Source organism: Gracilinanus agilis, chromosome 1, assembly GCF_016433145.1.
Source record: "Gracilinanus agilis isolate LMUSP501 chromosome 1, AgileGrace, whole genome shotgun sequence".
Classification (NCBI taxonomy): domain Eukaryota; kingdom Metazoa; phylum Chordata; class Mammalia; order Didelphimorphia; family Didelphidae; genus Gracilinanus; species Gracilinanus agilis.
Window position 1 is genome coordinate 739,452 of NC_058130.1, and position 21,942 is coordinate 761,393.

The following is a 21,942-nucleotide window of genomic DNA, read 5'->3' on the forward strand; positions in this document are numbered from 1 at the left end:
TCCTCAGGGGGGCGGGAATGTGTTATTATTTTGTAATGAAAAGTTTAAGCTGCCTCCCGGGATCCAGAGACTGAACTCCTTGTGCAAGATGCTAGGGAGATGTCTGCGGAGACTGCACGTTACTCCAAGAGATCATGAGCAAACCGGATAGGCAAGCTTGAATTTGGGATGGGCAGCTGGGTGGTTCAGTGGATTGAGAGCCATGCCCAGAGATGGGAGGTCCTAAATTCAAATCTGGCCTCAGACACTTCCTAGCTGTATGACCCTGGGCAAGTCACTTAACTCCATTGCCTGGCTTTTACCACTCTTCTGCCTTGGAGCCAATATACAGTATTGACTCCAAGATGGAAGGTGAGGGTTTAAAAAAAAAAGATTAAATTTGGAGGGGATAAATTAATTTGTTTTTGTTAAAATGCATTTGTTTTGCTAAGTGCTTTTGTTTTTGTATGTTGTACATACAAATTTGTCTTGTTCTTGTTTCCCCTTTGTTTCCTTATCCTCAGGTTGTTATATTTTCACCGTGTAAAAATTGTATGTATCTTTAGTTTGCAATGTTTGAAATGATCCACTGGGGAGACTGGTCTCCCAAAGGATCACAGGGAGGAATGCGTATTTTAAAAATTTGTACACTGGGTACTTCATTTCCCAGCATTCTTTATTCTTCCCAAGGTTCCCTTGTCTTGCATCCCAGTGTTGTGCCCTGGCATGTTTTTTTTGTTGTTGTTGTTGTTGTTTTTAATTTGCTGAAATCCATGCTGAGGATTTGGCTTTGGCTCGAGCATGGTAGGCTGCTGGGTCTCTGGCTCTTTGCTCTGCTCACTTGGCTGAAGGAACCCCTTTTCTCTTCCACTTTGTTGTTATTAAATCCTATAAATTTAAATACTTGGAGTATTCATTCATTTTTAGTCTTACAACCCCCAACGTGGATCATTTTCCTTTCTGCTTGTTAGTCAATCTGGTAGGTGTAAGGTGGCACTTCAGAGTTGTTTTCATTTGCATTTCTCTAATCAAGAGGGTTTCAGGATGTTTCCTCCTAAGATTATGGAGAGTTTTAACCTCTTCCTCTTGAGAACAGTCTCTTCATATCTTTTGACCATTTGTCAGTTGGGAATGCTTTGTATTCTCATAAATTTGACTCAGTTCTCTATATATTTGAGAGATCAGTCTTTTGTCAGAGATACTTGCTATAAGGTTTTCCCAAATGTATTTCCCTTTTAATCTTGGTTGCATTGGTTAATTTGTTCAAAACTTTTAAGTTTAATGTAATCAAAATTGTCATTTCACTTTTTGGTAATGCTCCCTATATCTTCTTTGGTCATAAATTCCTCCTTTATCCATAAACCTAAGCAAAGGGATTTAATAAGTACCAATTAAGTGTGCCAAAACACAAGGACCACCCCCACAAACTCACAAGTAACAGGACTAACTAGATACACTGGAAACCCACACAAGGGATGTAGAGAATGGGTAGTGGCAGAGTAAACACACAAGTTGGGTAACTGTCAGTTGTTGGGAGCTATTAAGAGAAATTAGAATCTCAAGTAAATATTTTTAACTGGACCCCATCAAAAGATCAATACAGACTGGCAGAACCATGTATTGACTTTTTCTCCCTATCAGGTTCGAGAACTGGAATGGGCTAAGATAAAAATCTGAGATTCCTCTTTTGATTCCTTTCATAATTCTCACCTTCCTTTAAAATGCATTATAGTCTTATTGAAAAAGCTTTGGGGGGCAGCTGGGTAGCTCAGTGGAGTGAGAGTCAGGCCTAGAGACAGGAGGTCCTAGGTTCAAACCTGGCCTCAGCCACTTCCCAGCTGTGTGACCCTGGGCAAGTCACTTGACCCCCATTGCCCACCCTTACCAATCTTCCACCTATGAGACAATACACCAAAGTAAAAGGGTTTCAAAAAAAAAACCCTCTAAAAAAAAAAAAAGCTTTGGGCTCTCAGCAATCCAGCAGGAGGGGGGCTAACACTGTTCCCCTTTGACTGAGAATGCAGCTGCCTGATATGGCCAAGGTCGAACCCTTGGCAGGGCATTTTGCCCAGAATTAAAGTGAAATAACGAGGCTCAAAAAATTGTTTAATACCATCAAGGCTGAGAACTTCAGGGGCTTTCTGGCCTAATGAGATGTCCCAGGCTCCACTTAAAGATAACACATATAGTTGATAGTTTTGCATAGGTTTTTTATCCACACCTGGAGGCTTCTAAGGCTTTTGTTTTGCCTATAGTAAAATTTCTGCTCTCTGTAACTGTGGGAAACTTTCTTGGGCTTTTGGGGGAAGGGGATCTTTAATTTCCTTTATAATAAATTGGTGACTCCAATATACCTCAGAGCATCATGAGCTAACAAGCTGTGCTTCCAATCTGTTTCGTTCTTTACATCTGACGACCACCCTAGGCCACTCAGATTAGTCTCTGGTTATAGAGCAGGATCTCTGTAGTCAGTTGACAGTTTAACGGTCCACCACACTAGCCAGTGAACCCAGGTCTGGAAAGGAAACTCAATGTGGGCTCTTGTTGGAGTAGAAGAAACACAGGAAGTATATGGAAAACTGTTTAATGATAAGTTTAAGGGGCAGGTAATAAGGGAAAAGGTCACACCAGATCTAATCAGCTATGGATGAACTCAAGGGCTGGTAGGTGGGACACTCTAACACTAACACAGGCTGTCAGAAGGGGTAAAGGTTTTCTCACTGATGAGTCCTCTTCAGCTCCACCAATGATCTCAGCTCCTCAGGACCTCAGGTCTCACAGCAATTAAATCCAAAGGGTAATGAAGTCAGGGAGACGAACTAGTGTGCGGGTCCACCATACAGAACTAAATTCAATGCTCAACCTGAGCTTCCTCACTAGACAGATGGTTTCTTGCTGGAGACAATCCACTTTTCCTAGCTCTTCACTCAGACAGCTAAGCCAAGCAACCTAACTGTCATTAGTCCCCAGATTCACACAGGAAAAGCACCTTCTCTTACCACTGTTCCATACGTGGGGCCTTCAGGTCTTGCCTGATAGCTCTAGCTGCTACCTTACTTTAAAATCCTAATTTCCTCATAACAATGCCTAATCTCTGCCAAGCTGCTTTCCAGCTTTCCCAACAGTTTTTGTCAAGTAGTGAGTTCTTTCCCCCAAAAGTTTGGATCATCAGGTTTCTCAAACATGAAGTTGCTATGGACAATAAGTGCCATGTGTTGATTAGGTAATCTATTCCATTGATCTACTACTCTGTTTCTTAGCCAGTTACAGATTCTTTTGATGATCACTGCTTTATAGTGTAGTTTGAGATCTGGTATGGCCAAGGCTCCTTCTTTAATATATTTTAAAATTAACCCCCTTGATAGTCTCACCCTTTTGTTTTTCCAGATGAACTTTGTCATTTTTTCTAGTTTTATGAAATAATTCTTGGGTACTGTGATAGTCAAATTAGTTTAGGTAGAATTGTCACTTTCACTATATTGGTCTGGCCTAGCTATGAGCAATTAATGTTTTTTTCCAATTGTTTAGATCTGATTTTATTTGTGTGAAGAATATTTTGTAATTGTGTTCATATAGTTGCTGGGTTTGTTTCAGTAGTCTACACCCCCAGGCATTTTACATGGTCAAGAGTTATTTTGATGGAAATTCCTTTTTTAACCCTTTCTGTTGGAGTTTGTTAGTGGTAAATAGAAATGCTGATGATTTGTGTGGGTTTATTTTGTATCCTGTGACTTTGCATTAGTTAATTCTTTCAATCAATTTTTTGGTTGACTTACTAGGGTTCTCTAGGGATACCATCATATCAACTCCAAGAGTGATAACTTTGCTTCTCCATTGCCTATTGTAATTTTTAAAAAATCTGCTCTTATGGCTTTAATGAATATTTCTAGTACAATATTAAATAATAGTGGTGATAATGGGCACCCTTGCTTTGCCCCAATCTTAATGGGAAGGTTTTTAGTCTATCCTCATTGCAGATAATGTTTGCTGATGTTTTGAAATAGATGTCATTTATCACTTTAAGGAAGGTTCCCTTTATTTCAGTGTTTTCATAAAAAATAGGCGTATTTTGTCAAATGCTTTTTCTGCATTTATTGAAATAATTGTGGTTTCTGTTGGTTTTGCATTGATGTGATCAGTTATGCTGAGGGTTTCCCAAATATTGAACCATCTCTGCATTCCTAGTATAAAACCCAAATGATCATGGTGTATGATTCTTGTGATGTAATGTTGTAATCTCATTACTAGTATTTAAAATTTTTGCATTGATATTTATTAAGGTGATTGGTGTATAGTTTTCTTTCTGCTTTAGCTTTTCCTGGCTTAGGTATCAATATCATATTTGTGTCATCAGAAGAATTTGGAAGGATTCTCTCTTCCCCTATTTTTCCAAGTAATTTATGTAGTATTGGAGTTGTTCCTTGAGTGTTTGTAGAATTCATTTGTTTTTTTTTTAACATAATTTTATTTTAAAAATATCTCTCCATGGTTACATGATTGACTTTCTCTCCCTCCCCTCTTCCTCCCACCTCCCAGAGCCGACAAGCAATTTCACCGAGTTATACATGTCTTATCACTCAATGCCCATTTCCATATTTTTCATTTTTATAATAGAGCAATCTTTTAAAACCAAACCCCAAACCATATACCCATACATACAAGTGATAAATCATGTTTTCTTCTGTGTTTCTGCTCCCAGTTCTTTCTCTGGATGTGGATAGCATTCTTTCTCTTAAGTTCCTCAGGATTTTCCTGGGTCATTGCATTGCTGCTGGTAGCAAAGTCAGTTACATTTGATTGTGCTACAATGTATCAGACTGTGTGTACAATGTTCTCCTGGTTCTGCTCCTTTCACTCTGCATCAGTTCCTGGAGGTCTTTCCAGTTCACATGGAATTCCTCCAGTTTATTATTCCTTTGAGCACAATAGGATTCCATCACCAACAGATACCACAATTTGTTCAGCCATTCCCCAATCAAGGGACACGCCCCTCATTTTCTAATTTTTTGCCATCACAAAGAGCATGGCTATAAATATTTTTGTACCACCCTTTTAAATAATCTCTTTGGGGGGTACAAACCCAGCAGTCATATGGCTGGATAAAAGGGCAGACAGTCTTTTAAAGCCCTTTGGGCATGGTTCCAAATTGCCCTCCAGAATAGTTGGACCAATTCACATCTCCACCAGCAGTGTATTAGTGTCCTGATTTTGTCCCTCCAACATTTATCACTTTCCTTTGCTGCCATATTGGCCAGTCTGCTAGGTGTGAGGTGGTACCTCAGAATTGTTTTAATTTGCATTTCTCTAATCAGGAGGGATTTAGAACACTTTTTCATGTGCTTATTGAGTTTTTATTTCATCATGTGAAAACTGCCTATTCATGTCCTTTGCCCATTTGTCGATTGGGGAATGGCTTGATTTTTTGTAAAATTGACTTAGTTCCTTATATATTTGGGAAATTAAACCTTTGTCAGAGTTTTGTAATAAAAATATTTCCCCAGTTTGTTGCTTCACTTCTAACTTTTAATTTCATTTAATCAAAATTATTCATTTTACATTGTAGTAATGTTCTCTATCTCTTTCTTGGTCTTAAATTCGTCCCTTCCCCATAGATCTGGCATGTATACTATTCCATGTTTGCCTAAATTACTTATAATATCCCACTTTATGTTTAAGTTATATTTTTAACTTGTCTTCATATGGGTTGCAAAATATTGATCTAAACCTAATTTTTGCCATTCTGTTTTCCAATTTTCCCAGCAGTTTTTTGGCAAATAGTGGGTTCTTATCCCCCAAACTGGGATCATTGGGTTTATTGAATACCAGCTTGCTGATGTCATTTCCCCCAAGTTTATTCCATTGATCCATCCTTCTGTCTCTTAGCCAGTAACTTTTTTTTTAAACTCTTACCTTCTGTCTTAGAATCAATACTGTGTTATTGGTTCCAAGGCAGAAGAGTGGTAAGAGCTAGGTAATGGGGGTTAAATGACCCTTGCCCAGAGTCACATGGTAGAAAATGTCAGAGGCCAGATTTGAACCTAGGACCTCCCACCTCCAGGCCTTACTCTCAATCCACTGAGCTACCCAGCTGCCCCTTGTCATCTTATTTTGATGATCACTGCTTTTTAGTAGTTTAAAATCTGGCCCCCTACCCTTCGTATTTTTTTTCATTAGTTCCCTTGACATTCTCAATCTTTTGTTCTTCCAGATGAATTTTGTTATACTTTTTTCTAATTATAAAAAAGTTTTTTGGTAGTTTGATAGGTATGGCACTGAATAAGTAAGTTAATTTAGGTAGCTTTATAATTTTTATTATATCAGCTCATCCTACCCATTAGCAATTAATGTTTTCCCAAATGTTTAAATCTAGTTTTATTTGTGTGAAGTGTTTTGTAGTTGTGTTCATATAATTCCTGTGTTTGTCTGGGCAAGTAGGTTCCCAAATATTTTATATTGTCAAGAGTTTCTCTTTCAAACTCTTGCTCCTAAGTTTTGTTGGAAATATAAATGCTGATGATTTATGTGGGTTTATTTTGTATCATGCAATTTTGCTAAAATTAAAATTCACTTGTGAAGCCACCTGTCCTTGGGGCCTTTCACTTAGGGAATTCTTTGATGGTTTGTTCAGTTTCTTTTTCTGTGATGGGATTAAGTGCTGTTTCCTCTTTTGTTAATCTAGGTCTTTCACTTAAGATTGCCAGATTTGTTGGAATATACTTGGGAAAATTATTTCCAAGAATTATTTTAATTTCTTCTTCATTGGTTGTGATTTTACCTTTTTAATTTTTGATATTAGGAATTTTTTAAACCAAGCTAACCAATGATTTATTTCTTTTATTCATTTTTTCATAAGAGTAACTCATCTTACTTAAATGCTTTCTTACTTTCAATTGTATTTATCTTTCCCTTGAATTTCAGGATTGCTAATTTGGTGTGTAATTGGAAACTTAAAATTTGTTTTTTTTTCTAGTTTTGTTTTATTTTTGTTGCATTCCTAATTAATTGATCTGCTTTTTCTCTAATTTATTGATATGAATTTCTTTCTATGTACTGCTTTGGCTGCATCCCATAAATTTTGATGTTGTCTTCTCACTGTCATTTCTTTAAATTGTTGATTGTTTCTAGATTTGTTCTTTAGGAGATTGTTTAGTTTCCAACAAAATTTTAATCTTTCTGCTGCCCTTTGTGAAGTATGATTTTTATTGCACTATAAAAAGTATGCATTTAATATTTCTGCTTTTCTACATTTGGATGTGTGGTTTTTATGCCCTATCATGTAGTTGCTTTTTGTGAAGGCATCATGTACTGCTGAGAAAAGGGTGCATTCCTTTCTATTCCTATTTGTTTCCTCCAGAGATCTATCATGTTCACTTTCCTCAAGTTCTATTTACCTCCTTAATTTCTTTATTTTTTGGTTGGATTCATCTACTTTTGTAAGGGGAAAGTTGAGGCCCCCCACTAGTAATGTTTTACTGTTTCCTCCTGTAGCTTTTCTTTTAGGAATCTGGATCCCATCCCATTTGGTGCATAGATGTTTAATATTGATATTGTTTCATTGTCCATGGAGCCTTTTATTGTGCTGTAATTTCCTCCCATTATCTCTTGGATCCATTTTCCCTCTGGCTTTGACTGAGATCATGACTGCTCCTTCTGCTTTTCTTTACTATACCTGAGGCATAGTAGATTCTGCTCCAGCCTCTTGCTTTTACAGTCTGCTTTAAATGTGTTCATTGTAGACAGCACATGGTGGGATTCTGGTTTTTAATCCACTCTAATCCTGTTCTGTTTTCTGGGTGACTTCATCTTGTTTGCCTTCACAGGTATGATGACCATCTCTGCCTCTCCCACTCTTATTCTCTCCATTTGATCCTCTCTCTCTCCCCCCTTCAAGACAATCCCTGGTCACAGATGTTTTGTTTTGGATGCCTGCCTCCACCAGGACACCCTCCCCCCTTGTTGAGGTTTCCACCAGAATGTGAGGAAAGGTTCAGGCATCTATCTTCTCTCCACTGTCTTCTTGGGCCTGCCTAGACTTTTGGCTGCCCTTGGGCCTCTCAAGGTGCCACTCATCTCCTCATCGTTTTGTGGGTTCTGGGGCTTCCCTGCCTAGAGGAAGGGCCAGGGCATGGGACTTGCCTGGAACCCATGGCTAAATTGGAACCTAGGCTTGGCACACTCTCCGGGTCCTCCTCCTAAATTTGTGCCCCCTCCCAAACTAGGTCTGTTATCAGGTTTTTTCTCCACCATTCCTTTTCCCTGGCTTGTTCTTCGGGGAATCTTAAGAGGGCTGCCTGGGCTGGTAGGGGAGAGAGGCTTGGGGCATGTCAGAGGTGGCCCATGGTTGCTGTGACCCTTCCTCCATGGGGGGTGGCTCTCAGGCCAGAGCGCCAGAGTGTGTTGTGGGCTGCCAGGGTGGGGAGTTCCTCTTCCAGGCCTGGTTGCTGCTCTCCCTACTTTAGGGAAACTGGGATCCCGAAAGGGTGGGTCCTTTTTGGTGAATCCCAGGAGTTGGCTTCCAGGCTCCCAATTTTCTAAATGCTTCACAAAAAATTCTGAGGACCAGAAGGGGCCCCAGTGGCAGGAGGAAACCTCAGCTTGCCATGGCTGTGAAAGAGAATTCTTTATTGTCTATCTTGAGCTAACACTAACTTAAGTACCCCTATATAGTACCTCATTAACCTGAAGACAGGATTAACTCCTCCTTTTGTCTACTTTTTAATTGAATCAACAAAAGCTTGAATACCTTACTTAGCATTAGGTGGAGGAGCTCTCCACCCTTTCAACTCAAATCAGCCTGGAAATGAGAATTCACACTTCAATCAGCCATGAATCTGTGAACCCTTTTGATGAGTATTCACCTCTCCAGAAGGTGAGAAGTTGATCCCACAGACACTGCCACTTGGGCAGTGCTAGACAATTTGGAAACTGTGGTTGGCCCCTGTGGAAAGGGGAGGAGACAAGAAGTCACCATGAAAGCAAGCCCCGAATTTCCTCAGAGGAGATGGTTTTTGAGAAGATAGTCTGAAGAGAGTATCTTCTGGAGATAGTCTTCTGACTGGGAAGAGTCTTTGAGGGAGCTTCGCTGGAGAGTGTGGCTTGGATTGTGAGTTTGGAGCTCAGTTTCAATGTAGACTCTGACTCCTGGACTACTTTGTTGGGTGAGTGAAAGGCTGACCCGTTTCCTAGTTTCTGAAGAGACTATCTTCTATCTTGGAGGAGGCCCTATGGTTACTCACTACCAGCCTTCCTGGTTGAGAGCTAATTAATCTCTGCCTGGATTAAGCAGATTGGGAGTAAACATTTAGGTTGATAGGACAGATTGTCTCTCTAACCTCTTCACATTTCTCTATTGTTTCCTTTCTATTTTGTAAATAAATGTCTGACTCAAAATATATCAGCAACCACATAATTCCACAAAAATTATTGATCAACCATTAAATTTAACCCTTACATCTCTATTCTGTAAGACCCACAGAGCTGAATGCTTAGCCTCAGGAAGCTGCCATTGGATCAAGGAAAACACCATGGGGTTCCAAAGTTAATACAAAGATCGAGCAGGTAGAATCCTGATGACAAAATACATTTGCAGGGATGAAAGTGAGGGTAGGATGGGCTGAGTCCATCAGCCAACATTAAGCACTGACTGTATGCCGTGTCTTCAAAGATAAAATGAACAAACACAGAAGAAGGCCCCCACCAGACACACAGGAGGAAGCAGAGGGGGCATAAGACTTTGGAGGGCTTGGATTTTGCTGGGGAAAGGGGAACTCTCTTTTTCTATATTAATGTTCATTAAGTAAATTAATTCTTTGTTTTCGGTCATCCCGGCTTCAGTAGTTGTGTCATAAGAAGAACTTGGTAAGACTCCTTCTTGGCTTATTTTGCTGAAGAATTTATATAGGGTTAGGATTGTTCCTTAAATGTTTGATAGAATGCATGTGGGAATCCATCTGGCCCTGGCTTATGCAATTTCTTTTTCTGAGATGGGAATATTTAAGTATTCTGTTTCCTTTTGTTAATCCAGGCAATTTATTTTTGTAAATGTTCATCCATTTCACCTATATCATCAGATTTATTGTCATATAATTGGGCAAAATAGCTCCTAATGATAGCTTTAATTTCCTCTTCATTAGAGGAGAAATTACTTCCAATTTTCATTTTTGATACTGGTCATTTGATTCTCTTCTTTTTTGAATCAAACCAATACTCTATTTTACTTTTTTTTTTCTCATAGAACTAGCTCCTAGTCTTATTAGTTCTTTTACTTTCAATTTTATTAATTTCTCCTTTGATTGTTAGGATTTCCAAATTAGTCTTTAATGGGGATTTTCAATTTGTTCTTTTTCTAGTGTTTTGAGTTGCATGCCCAGTTAATTCATCTCTTTTTTTTTTTTCTCTATTTTGTTGATATGAACACTCAGGGATATAAATTTCCCCTTAAGTATTGCTTTGGCTGTATCCAATAAATTTTGCTATGTTGTTGCCTCATTGTCATTCTCTTCAATGAAATCAGTGACTTTCTATGACTTGTCCTTTGATGATGTCTTGAAGAATTAGATTAGTTTCCAAATAATTTTTAATTTCCCTTTCCATGGACCCTTATTATCATTTTTATTGCATCATGATCTGAAAGAGTTGCATTTATTATTTCTGCTTTTCTGTATTGGCGAAGTTTTTATGCCCTAGTATGTGGTCAGTTATTGTGTATGGATCATGTGCTCCTGAAAAGAAGGTATTTTCCTTTTTATCCCCATTCCATTTTCTCCAGGTATCTATTAAATCTAATTTTTGTAACATTTATTCCCTTCACTTACTTCTTATTTATATTTTTGGTTTGATTTCTCTAGTTCTAATAGGGGAAGGTTGAGGATCCCCAGAGTAGAGTTTTACTATTTCTCTGGATGCTATCCCATTTGAGGTATAGGTGGTGAGTAGTGATATTATTACTTCATTGTCTACACTGCCTTTTATCAAGATTGTAATTACCATCCTCTTTTAAGTCAGATCTGTTTTTGCTTTAGCTTTGTCTAAGATCATGACTGGGAAATGGAATTTTAGTTGGGTCTTAAAGGAAGTCACGGAGGTCAGTGGTCCAAAGAGGAGGGGGGAAGAGAGAGAGAGAGAGACAGACAGACAGACACAGACAGGGAGAGAAAGAGACAGAGAGAGAGGGATGGAGAGAGACACTCTAGGTCTGGGGGACAGCCAGGGCCAAGTGGAGGCCAGGGCCACTGGGGAGAGGAGGTGGGAGAAGGCAGGACTTGGCGGAGGGGGCTGGACTATGGAGGGCTTTGTATTTGCTCTTGGAGGCCATAGGGAGCCACTGAAGTTTACTGAGTAGGGCAATGATGTGATGAGACCTGAGTTTTAGGACAATCACTGGTGGCTGAAGGAGGATGGCCTGAAGTGGGAAATCCCACTTCCTCTGTCCCCAACAGCTAGTCCAGCCATCCAGCTGCAGCCAGGGTGGTAGTGCCGGAGGGGAGGAGATTGCCAAGGTGAGGTCAACAGGTGCCATCTTGGAGGTGGGGAGCTTGAGGGACTGCTGACATAATGGGGTTTTTGACAGCCACAGGGAAGCGAGAAGTGGGGAGAGTGAAGGGGCGAAGGTACCGAGTTCCAATGTGGACACTGAGTTTAGGCACTTTGGGACATTCTGTGGGAGAGGAGTCGGCAGAGATTGAAGCAGGAGGGTGCAGGAAGACCCCTGAGAAGGAAGGACCAGGTGAGAGGGAAGAGTCAGGTGGCCGAGGGACTCGGAGCATCCCAGGCTGCAGGCTGGAGGACGGAAGACAGAGAGCTCTCGGCGGGATGCGCCGGTCACAAGCGAGGCTGTGAGGGCTGGAGGAGGACGAGGTCCCGAGCCGACGACGCATTGGCAGACAGAGCAGGGACAGAAGGGTGAAGAGGGTGACGTGGGCACGTCTGCAGGCAGCAGGCAAGGAAGGATGAAGAGAAGGGAGAGCGTGGGGGAGGTGGAGGAGGTGGGGAGAGGAGGGTGGGAGGGCCCCGAGGGATGGGAGTGGCGGAGCTGGGGAGGCTCGGAGCCTCAGGTGTTTGCTCTAAGAGGAGGCAGCCTCCACTCAGAGAGGGGAGGTTGGGGAAGGAGAACTGGAAGAGGCGCCACGGAGGGTGGCCGGGAGACGGCACTGCCAGGTGCCATGTTTGGAGTAAACCTGGTCAGAATGGCGGGGCAGATGGCAGGTGCCCAGCCCGTGCCAAGGCCATGGGCCAAGGTTCTTTTCGAGTCTCTGCAGCTCCTTCCGGGCTCTTTCATCTTACGGGCACCAACGTGGGGGTCCCGCGATCTGCTGCCATCAGGGGCTTCTTGGATCTTTGCTCAGCCCGTCTCTCTCCTGACCTCCACGTTCCCATCTCCAACTAGAAATGGGCAAGTAGGTGGCACAATGATTAGAGCGCCAGGCCTGGAGTCAGGACCTGGGTTCAAATCCAGCTTCAGACACTTCTTAGATGTGTAACCCTGGGCAAGTCACTTAAAGCTGATTGCCTCAGTTTCCCCATCTGTAAAATGAGCTGAGAAGGAAATGGCCGACCCTCCATCTCTGCCTAGAAAACCTCCAACAGAGACATGGAGAAACAACTCCACAGCCATGTTTGTCCTTGGGTCCTCTTGAGCTCGGCCTGCCCCATGCTGTGGTTGTTCTTTCCCCCAGACCTTCCTGACTTTGCTATTGGGGTGGGGGGGCTCCTCACTGTCCCCACCTCTCCCCAGGTTTCCTTTTGCTGAACTCAGCCCCTTCTGCCCCTCCCCCCCAAGAGCTTCACTGTCCCCTGGACTGCTGTGGCTCCTCAAGTCTCTAGTCAAGCATAAAATGATGCTTCCCAGGCTTCCTAGAGCCCACCCCATGGCCATCTCTAGGACGCTCATCTCCTGAGCCTGTGTCTTTGTCCCGGCTGTGCCTGCCTCCGGGCTTCCCACTTTGTACAGAAGCCTCTCCCGGCCTCTCGTCCCCGAGCGGCTGCCTCCCTGGGAGGCTGTCCACGTGCCATCTGTGTCCCTGGTCACCCGGGAGCTCCAGGGAGCTGGGCACAGTGCCCGGCACACGGCGGTCCCTTCCCCTCCCCTTCCGTTTCGGGTGACGGGGCCGTACCCATTCGGGAGCCTCCCTCTGGGATGGCCCTTCCACCCGCCTGCCCTGAGCCTCCTCGCGGGGCGCCGGACTTTCGGGGAGAGCCGGGGGGGGAACCCCACAGAGGCGTGCGGGGGGGGCTGGCAGAGGCCGCAAACAGGAGGGTCCCCGGCAGAGCAGGCGCGTGACGTTATGTACATTTTATTGCAGGTATGCACAATGGGCAGCACAGAACCATAAATACACGATGGCGGGACGCTGACAAGAAAACGCGGCGACGCGGGGCGGGCGGGCGGCGCCAGAGACAGGGCTCTGAGTCCGTCTGTCCAGCTCCGTAACTGGCCGCTCCGGGAGACCCGTCCCACCTCGCCCCGGGGCCAACCTCGCAGCGTCCGGCGCGGGCCCAGCTCGGCGAGTCCCGGAGGTAGAGCGGCCGGGGAAGAGCGGAGGAGCCGGCCTGGCCCCGGCCCCGGCCCCGCTCGCTCCGGCCTCGGCCCCTCCCCGGGGTCCGGCCGCCCCCCTCTGCGAGGCCACGAGAGCGAGGAGAAGGCCAGGTCCGAAGAGCAGCCGAGGAGAGGCTCCGGGCATTCCTGTTTAATCAGCATTAAAATGGGGACACTCGTAACACTGGCAGGGGTTAGTGGGGGCGGCGAGGCGCGGCGGGGACCAGGAGGGGCGACAAATGCTTCCGTTTCCATGAACCGAGAGTAATACTGCGTCCTGGGTCGGAACCACTACTGTGACGGGGACATGCAGGCTGCGCGCAGCCACCGGGCAAACAAAAGGGGGAAACGTCCGCTCGGCCTCGGCGCGCTCCGCTCGCTAGCTCTGCCCAGGCACGTCGGACGCCATGCCGGGCTCGCTCCCGCCGGAGCCCGTCTGCGCGCGCTTGATGTACAGATTTAACAGCTTCATCTGCACGGGGGGACAGACAGACAGACGATGCCTTCACCAGCCTGGCTGGGACAGGAGGCACCGAGCGGGCAACTCCTAGAAGACAGGGGCCGGCCCGCCCAGAGCCCCCCCAGCCCCAGGCCGGCCCTCCCAGAGCTCCCCCAGCCCCAGGCCTTCCCCCCAGAAACCCCCCCCAGCCCCAGGCCTTCCCCCCAGAAGCCCCCTGGCCCGCCGTCGGGGCTGCACTCACTTTGCTCCCCGTGAGCTGGCTGAGGTGGGGCTTCAGCTCCTCGCCGATGACCGCGTGGATGGCCACGAGGCAGAAGACACAGGCCTTCCGGACGCTGCTCTCCGAGTTGTCGTATCCCTGTGAGAGGAGGGAGCAGCCTGGGACCTTGGGCCGAGCGGGCGCCCGACACCCCGGCCCCAGCCCTGGACACGAGGCCCCCTGAGTGCTCCGCTCGGGCCTGCCTGGAAGAACGTGCCGGCAAGCGGGCCAAACAGAGCCGTCGATCTGCCGGAAGAGGCTGCTCAGCCGTGCCAGGTCGGGCTCTGGGCTGCCTCTCCCGTGGGCAGCCTCGGCTCCACACCACTGGCAGAGGCTGGCACTGGCCCGCCGAGAACCCCAAACGGCCGGCGGCCTCTTGTGCGCTTCCTTAAGGCTGAGCCTCCTCCAGGCCCGTCCCTAGAAGGACGCTGGCCCACCTGAGGCAAGTGAGAACCTGAACCAAAGAGCAAGCGAAGGGTGGACAAAGGGGCCGCCTGGCAGTGTGGCGGGCACTGGGATGGCAGGAGAGCCATGGAGACCCCGGGGAGGGGGCCGAGGACAGGCAGGTCTCCGAGGAAGATGAAAGCCCGGAGAGGCCCAGCACGGGCATCAAAGGGAGCCCAGAAATGCTTGGGGGGGGGAATGAGGGGGACACTCACACCCCGCTGGGGAAGCAGGTCGAGGCCCGGAGGATGGGGGCAGAACTGAACGCAGCAGGGGGAGCCCATGAGGGAAAGCCACGAAGAACCTGAACCCCAAACGGGATTTTTCAGAGAAGCCCGGACAGAGCTCCAGAGCCGGGAGAAGAGCACTGGGCAGGCCCGACACCCGGCCGGAGCGGCAGGACGACCTGGGAAATGCTGAGCGACACCCCGAAGCGTGTTCGGAAGTCGAGCCGCCGGCCCAGCCAAGGGAGAAGCAGGAGTCAATGCTCGCCTGGCCCCACGGTCGGCCGTCCAGACGTTCACTCCTGTCCGCGGAGCCCGGCCGCTTGGCGGCACTCCTGACTGGACACAGACCCTCGGACGAGCGCCGCGGCCGCTCTCTCCAGCACTCCCACTCGGCCTTCTCTGCCGCTGTCCGCAGGATCGCATACCTGACCGCTTCTCGAGCGGGTCCTCTGACCCCTTGGCCGAGCCGCCGTGGGGTCACTCCAGGCTGCCGGAGCTTGGACCAGGAGGCTCGCGACAAGGCGCTGCACGTCCTTCTGGTTGGCTCCCACGCCGGGGGAGGGGGCTTCCCACGTGCCCTATGGTTGGGCGCAGGGCCTCAGGGACCGTCTCTGAGGCCCTCCTGGCACGGGGAGGCCAGGCCTGGGGAGGGGTGGGAGGAGAGGGACGAAGCAGGAGTCGAACTCCTGCCCCAACAGGTACCTGAAGAGCACCCAGCACGGCCGGCCGGAACGGAGGCTCGTGCCCGCCGGCCTCCTTACCTGGACGAGGCCCGGCACGATCTCGGGCAGGAGCTGGGCCAGCATCTCCTTGGACACCCGCTCGGTCACCTTCGTCTGCATCTTGATGGCGGCCAGGTTGATGGGGTAGTCGGCCGTCTGGATGATGGGGCAGAGCACCTTGATGCACTGCTCGGGGCTGATGGACGTGGCCAGCATGGCCGCCGCCTCCTCGGCGGACCTCACCACCTGGCGGGACAAGAGCCGGCCCGTCAACACCTCGCCGCGCCCCCTCCCCCACCAGGGAACACGAGGCTTCGGCCTGGGGGAGAGGGCGGGCAGCCTGCCCGTTCCCTGGGCACAACCCGAGGTGCTCTGCGGGGACGTCAGGGCCAGGAGGGAGTCTCGGTCCTCCACATAAGCCCAGCTCATGCCAGGTGCCTCAATGGTCAGACAGCCGGGCCTAGAGACAGGCTCTGGGTTCCAGTCTGGCCTCGGACACTACTCTAGCTGGCATCTGAGGCAGGACCTAAACTCAAAGCTTCATGACTCCGAGCCAACGAACGCCTCAATGCAAAGGCCCAGAAGGGCTCAGCCAGGAGTTTGAGGATCCGGCTGACCATGGGCTGAGCCGTCTGTCTTGTTGCTGCTGTCTGGTCTGGCCATGGAGGCCCCCGAGGTCCCACAGGAATCGTGGGAGGCGGTGAGCATCCGTGCTGGCAGCCCACTGGACAGGCAGGTGGTCAGGGCAAGGGGGGAGAGGGCAGAGGGCTATTGAAGGCTGTCCCAGACCTCTTTGTGCGGGTCCTTGTGGGCCTCGAGGGTCTTCATGATGGTCAGTTCTGCATAGTTTTTAAACCGGGCCGGCTGGTTCCTCAGGATTTCTCTCAGGACCCTGAGGGCCAAAGCTCTGACCGAGTGCTGAGGAGAGATGTCGGGCCGGGTTAGCCAGGGTCGAGGGATGGGCATCTCTGTGCCTGGCCCCCCCGAGCTCCCAAGACCCGGGATGGCTGCCAGGAGGGGCCGAGTACCTCTCTGTCCCCAAGCGTCTCGAGCAGCAGGAGCAGGATGGTCTTGAAGTGCTCATCCCAGACCCCGAACGCATCCTCCTGGGTGAGCTTGAGCAGCTCGCACAGGGCATTCTTGCGCTCTTCCACGCGCTCGTTGTGGTTGGACAGCTCCTTGAGCAGCTCAGCCACCAGGTCCGAGTGGTCCAGGGACAGGTCTGGTCGAGGGAGAGAGAGGCCGTGGCTGGTGAGCCCCGGCGGACCCTTCCTCCCCGGCGGACCCTTCCTCCCCGGCGGACCCTTCCTCCCCAGCGGACCTTTCCCTGGAGCCCCAGCAGCCAGCCCAGCCCAGGACTCACCATCAGGAAACTGGTCAGCATCGTCATCGAACATGGCTTCCTTCAAGGCCGACTTGTTGAAGGGGCCGACGCCATCAGCGTAGTTGTATGGGTTGTAGTCCCGAGAGCGTGGCGAGGAGTGGGGGGCCGTCGTGCCGAGCGGTGGGGGCTTGCCGTCAGGAGCGTCCCCGCCGGCGCGGGGGTCAGCCAGGCCAGGCCCGCCGCCCATCTGGCAGGGCAGGAGAGAGACAGGGTTACGGAGCTGCCCCAAACAGGGACTCCAGCCAGTTCCCAGAGAAATCAGCGGCTTCGTCCCCCCGAGGCAGGGCCATGTGGGCCAACACCAAGCTCCTTGGACCAGATGGGGCATAAGGGAAGCTCGGCTCTGCCTTGGGAGGCCTGGAACGCCCGGACCTCTGGCTGAAAAGCAGCTGCTAACCCAGAGGCAGAGCAGGCAGTGCCACGGGCCCTGTTGGGTTTGGAGTCAGAGAGGGCCTCGGCTCCACCCTTGGCACCGACACTGACGAGAGGGGGTGTACTGGGCAATCTGCCTGTCCTCAGTTTCCCCATATGTACAATGACCCACGAGCTAGGTTTGCCCATTCCCCTGGTGATCCCGGGCCCTAACTCCAAGGCTCCAGGCAGGCAGGGCAGGGACGCTGGCACGATACCTGCACCAAACCCCCAGAAAAGGCACAGTGGGGGGGGAATGCTACGAGGGACTCCAGAGGCCAGCCGGAGGCCACAGGCAGTAACCCCCATGGGGCCCATCCCAACCACACACCGTCTCGCTGTCGCTCTCCCTCTTGGACTCCCTCCGCAGCGGCTCGTTCATGTCTTCCTGGCTGCGGAAGCTGAAGTTCTGGATGGCCTCGGTGACACCCCGAAGTGAGCTGTAGATGTCCTCCGAGTTCATGTTCTCTGTGTCGTAGTCGAAGGCGCTGCCAGACACAAGCTTTGTCGGCCCTGGTCTGCTCTGTGGGCCTGTCCCAGGCCTTCCTGGAGGCCCCATGGGCACCTGACCCGAGGTTCCCCCCCAGCCGGAATCAGGAGGGGGAGGGTGCTTACCTCGGTAACAGGGTATTCTGGGCCGTATTGGTGGGGGACGTAAGAGGACTGGACCAATTGGCTGGGGACCGTGGAGTAGGCCTTGTCAAGGGACTCCCCATCGAGCCCTACGAGGGCAAGAAGGCCGCACGAGCCGTACCGAGTCAGCCCCTTGGCCCCATCTCACTGTCCCCCATTGTCCCCCTCCCGGTCCTTCCCCCCACAACCGCCACCTTGGTCCTCCCGACGGCTCTCCCTGTCCCTCTCCTCCTGCAGGGCTCCAATCGGGGTCCTTTCCCAGCCTCCCCCGGGCTCACCTGGCTGCCGCCGCCCGTGTTCCGAAGGTGATTGTGGAGGAGTTTGGTAGCACCATCCTGAAAGGTTTTTGGTAGAGCTCCGAGCAGCATAGTAAACTCGGGAGTGTTGAGCTCAAACAGGGAGATGAGCACCGCCTGAGCTGCCTGTAAAGAGGAAGGGCCCGAGGCCAGGTGAGGGCAGAAGAGCCCGGAGCCTGGCCCAGTCAGCCCTTCCTACTCTTTCCAAGGGGGTGAGCGGCCCGGGCCGGGAGCCTGTCAGCCGGAGAGCCAGAAAAGAGCCCTCGTCGTCCACGTGGAGGACGTGCCGTCTCTCGGCATTTACAGCCCCAGCTCTGGACAAGAGCTTCAGCCCCTGGAGGCGGGGCTTCACCAAGCGACGCGCCGTCCAGCAGAACGGCACGGGGGAGGGAGGGCACGCTGGCAGGCCGGGGCTTGGCGGCTCAGCCCGGAGGATGCCGAGGGCCCCAAGTGAGGAGGTGGCTTCTTCCCACCTTTACACCAAGGCTGTTAGGGGCAAAGGCCCAGAGGGCTATGGTGACGCAACATTCCAGCTGCCTGGGTTCAGGGACGTTCCAGAGAATGGCAGCTCGTAATCATCTGTGTGACACGATCTGGCCAGTGGGCTCGGCCCTCCATCTTCGTCTACGCACCCTCACAGGGGCAGCTCTAGAACCAGGGTCTGCACCCCCACACGGGCAGATCAAGAGGAATCACTCTTGGGGAACAGTGGAGTGTTCTTTGCCTTCAAGTGGAGGCCGGCCGACCCTGTGAGGGCTGGCTGGCGACATTCCTGTGAGCCCCAGGGCCACGCGGAGAAGGGGAAAGTGCCCGCGGCCTCATAGGCAGGGCCAGGGCAGCCAGGCTGCTGGCTGGCCCCCTCCTGATGCCCGGAGCCTTCCTTATCAAGGCCACTGATGTGGGGCGACTCTTGACGGGAAAAGCCTGGCGCTTGCCTTCTGGCTGTCCCTAGAAAGCTGGTGAACCTGCGCTGGCGAGTTTCTTCTTCGAGGAGTTCCGGCCCGTATCCCTCATTCCTCTAATAAGTATTACAAACCATCTTCATTCAAGTGATATTTTCGGGATCACAGGGAGGGGGAAGCCGGTCCCTTGGGTTGCCCCCTCTTCCATGCCCTCCTTCCAGGGGCGACAGGGCTGAGTGGGCCTTTGGGGAAGCCCAAGCTCCATCTAGAGAAAGCCCTTCTCTCCTCTGACTCAGTGGATCACCCACACCTGAAACTCTTGAGAGCCTCAGGGACTCGACCTTCGTTTGATGAACCCATTGGACAGATGTGGCCCAGGGCTCGTGCACCCGATCCTTTGGGCTGCTACTGTGTGGTCTGGAAGCTAGGGACCCCCTCGGGCTGGGAGAGATGCAGGCAATGCACAGCTGAAGGATAATGGCACCCGCACACGACCGTGGAAGTGCTTTGGGATCCCCAAAGGTCCTTTGTGCAGGCTTGGGCGCAGGAGGTGACCCGGCCCGAGATGTCCCCGGAACCCACAGGAGAAAAAAGCTGTCTTGTGGGTGAATGACATCCGAGTTCAGTCCCAATGGCGAGCCCTACGGGGCGTCCCTCCATGGTGGGTCAGGACCCTCAGTGGATGGACGGCACAGCCCTACACTGCCCACTGTCAGCCAGTTCCTGTCCCCCATGAGGATGGAAGTGCCAGGAGAGCTTCTCGCTCTGTACTTGAAATGCCACCTGTGGTGCTTGGCCCAGGCCAGGGCCACAGTGGGAACCTCAGTGATGTCTACTTCCCTCCGGCCTCCTTTTGGAGGTGAAAAGTGAAGCACCAAGAGCCTCCTCTGTTCAGCACAGGCCCCGCTTCTGGCTCTGGAGAGTGGGCTCTCTGGCAAGGCAGCCTGGCCGGGACGTGTCTAACGAGGCCCGGAGCCCCAGGGGTGCCCAGGTTCCACCTGCTCCTGACCGCGTCTTTATGGGAAAGTCTGTGGGAACTGACCCTCTCCCCCTGGAAGCCCGTGCGCTCTTCTTCCTGCTTGGGCCACAGCAACAGGAGAAGAGCGCAGGAGACACATCTGGGCAGCTGCGGGGCCTCAGTGTCGGCTGGGACCCTTCCGGTGCGGCGAGGGCCAGGACCCCTCAGAGCGGGCATCCCCAGGGACGGAGGCCTGGAACTGCAAACTGAGGCTCTGACGCCTCTGCACAACTACCCAGGACCCAGAGACACAAATGCTGGGCAGGGAGAGAAAAGCTCTGAGATGAGCGAGGCCACAGCAGGAGCTTCCAGCAGCCCAGCAGTGGGCATCCTCCCGGGCCCCTCGGGCATCCTGGCAGAAAGACATGCAGCGTTTCAACGTTGGGAGAGAGAAAAACCCGGGCATTGAGCGGCCACTCACTAGGCGCTGCTCTCCTGGCCTTGACAAGCAAAGACGGCCAGTGTGTGCATGTGAAGTACCAGACTGAGCTGGGCCCTGGGAGGAGGGAATGTGTCGCTGCCAACGGCGACAGGGCCTGGGCCTGCACTCTCTCTACCAGCGCAGGCTGGCACCTTCTCTTCTCCTTCCTTTCTTCCCCCAAATGCTCCTAGAGCGCTGCCAAGGGACAGAGGGAAGGCTCGGCAGTCTGTCTGAGGAAGGGCTCCGGCCAGGTCCTCAGGGCTGCCGTCCCTGCTCAGACGACTGAATATGTGGCAGGTGCAGGGGTTAGCGGACGACGGGTTAAACTGGTGTCTGGGGCTGGTTCTGAGCATGACCTGAACCCATGCGGGCCACCTCTGACTTCTCCTGAGACCCTTCTCAGGCTTTCTCGCGAGCAGCCCAGCCACGCCACAGAAGGTTCACCTCTCCGGGCCATGCCAGGGCAGCGCCACAGGAGGGGAGCCAGAAGAGCCCTACGGACATCCCTCTGTGCTCATCCCTGGCCACGGTGGGGCTGGGCCAAAGCCTTGAAATGACAGCCTGGCTCCATGGGGCCCCTGAGGGAGGAGCCTCAACGGTTACTGCTGGGGGCACTCAGCAGATGGTGGGGTCTTTGAGGGCAGGGCCTTGGTGCCTCTGTCCCTTGCACTGGCACTAGAGACAGGCAAGAGTCAACAACGGAAAGCCCAGGCTGTCACAGGACCACCAGGTCCCTCTCTGTCAGGGACCTCTTGAATTGGCCCTAGTCTGGGGAGGAAAACGCCACTGAAGGAAGGTGCCCCCCCCCCACCTCCCCCCACCGCAGAGATGCTGCAGAGACCAGTGAGGGGTGCTATGGAGACAGCACTACCCTTTCAGGCAATCCTGTCTCTTGGGGGAAACAAATGAATCCAGAAACCCTTAAGCCTGGTGAAAACTCGTAAAGAAATGCTGCCACACAAGACTGATGCCAACGGTTGGTTCTCGGTCTCTTCCCTCCCCTTGGTCTGTCCAGTGAAGCCTCCCACTTGTTCACTGCCAGCAGGGCACCTCGGCTTGGACCCTCCAACACCCAGGAAGCCTTGGCTGGTGGTGCCCTGTCCCTGGCTCCCCTATGTGCGGGGGCCTCTGATGAACGCCCATCCCCCCAACCTCCTGGGTTCAGGAGCCTCCTAGAGACCACCATCCTAACTAAGGCAAGACCATCGGGGCTTCATGGGCATCTTCCAGAGGGCAGGCGGCCATGGACTCC

The 21,942-nt window shown here is 51.0% G+C and overlaps 1 protein-coding gene across 2 annotated transcripts in view; it reads right to left on the bottom strand.

Annotated features, from left to right (window-relative positions):
• Positions 1-13,255: 13,255 nt before the first annotated feature.
• Positions 13,256-21,942, bottom strand: part of CLASP2 (cytoplasmic linker associated protein 2) — a 72,340-nt gene continuing 63,653 nt past the window's right edge. For both annotated transcript variants that reach the window (XM_044681165.1, XM_044656580.1), the window contains 9 exons: positions 18,332-18,475; positions 18,036-18,142; positions 17,752-17,908; positions 16,989-17,196; positions 16,654-16,847; positions 16,415-16,543; positions 15,665-15,871; positions 14,215-14,331; positions 13,256-13,985 (listed from right to left, as the gene is read on the bottom strand). In XM_044681165.1, the coding sequence (XP_044537100.1) occupies positions 13,893-13,985; positions 14,215-14,331; positions 15,665-15,871; positions 16,415-16,543; positions 16,654-16,847; positions 16,989-17,196; positions 17,752-17,908; positions 18,036-18,142; positions 18,332-18,475 (1,356 nt within the window). In that variant the 3' untranslated portion in view covers positions 13,256-13,892. The remainder of the gene's footprint in view (positions 13,986-14,214; positions 14,332-15,664; positions 15,872-16,414; positions 16,544-16,653; positions 16,848-16,988; positions 17,197-17,751; positions 17,909-18,035; positions 18,143-18,331; positions 18,476-21,942) is intronic.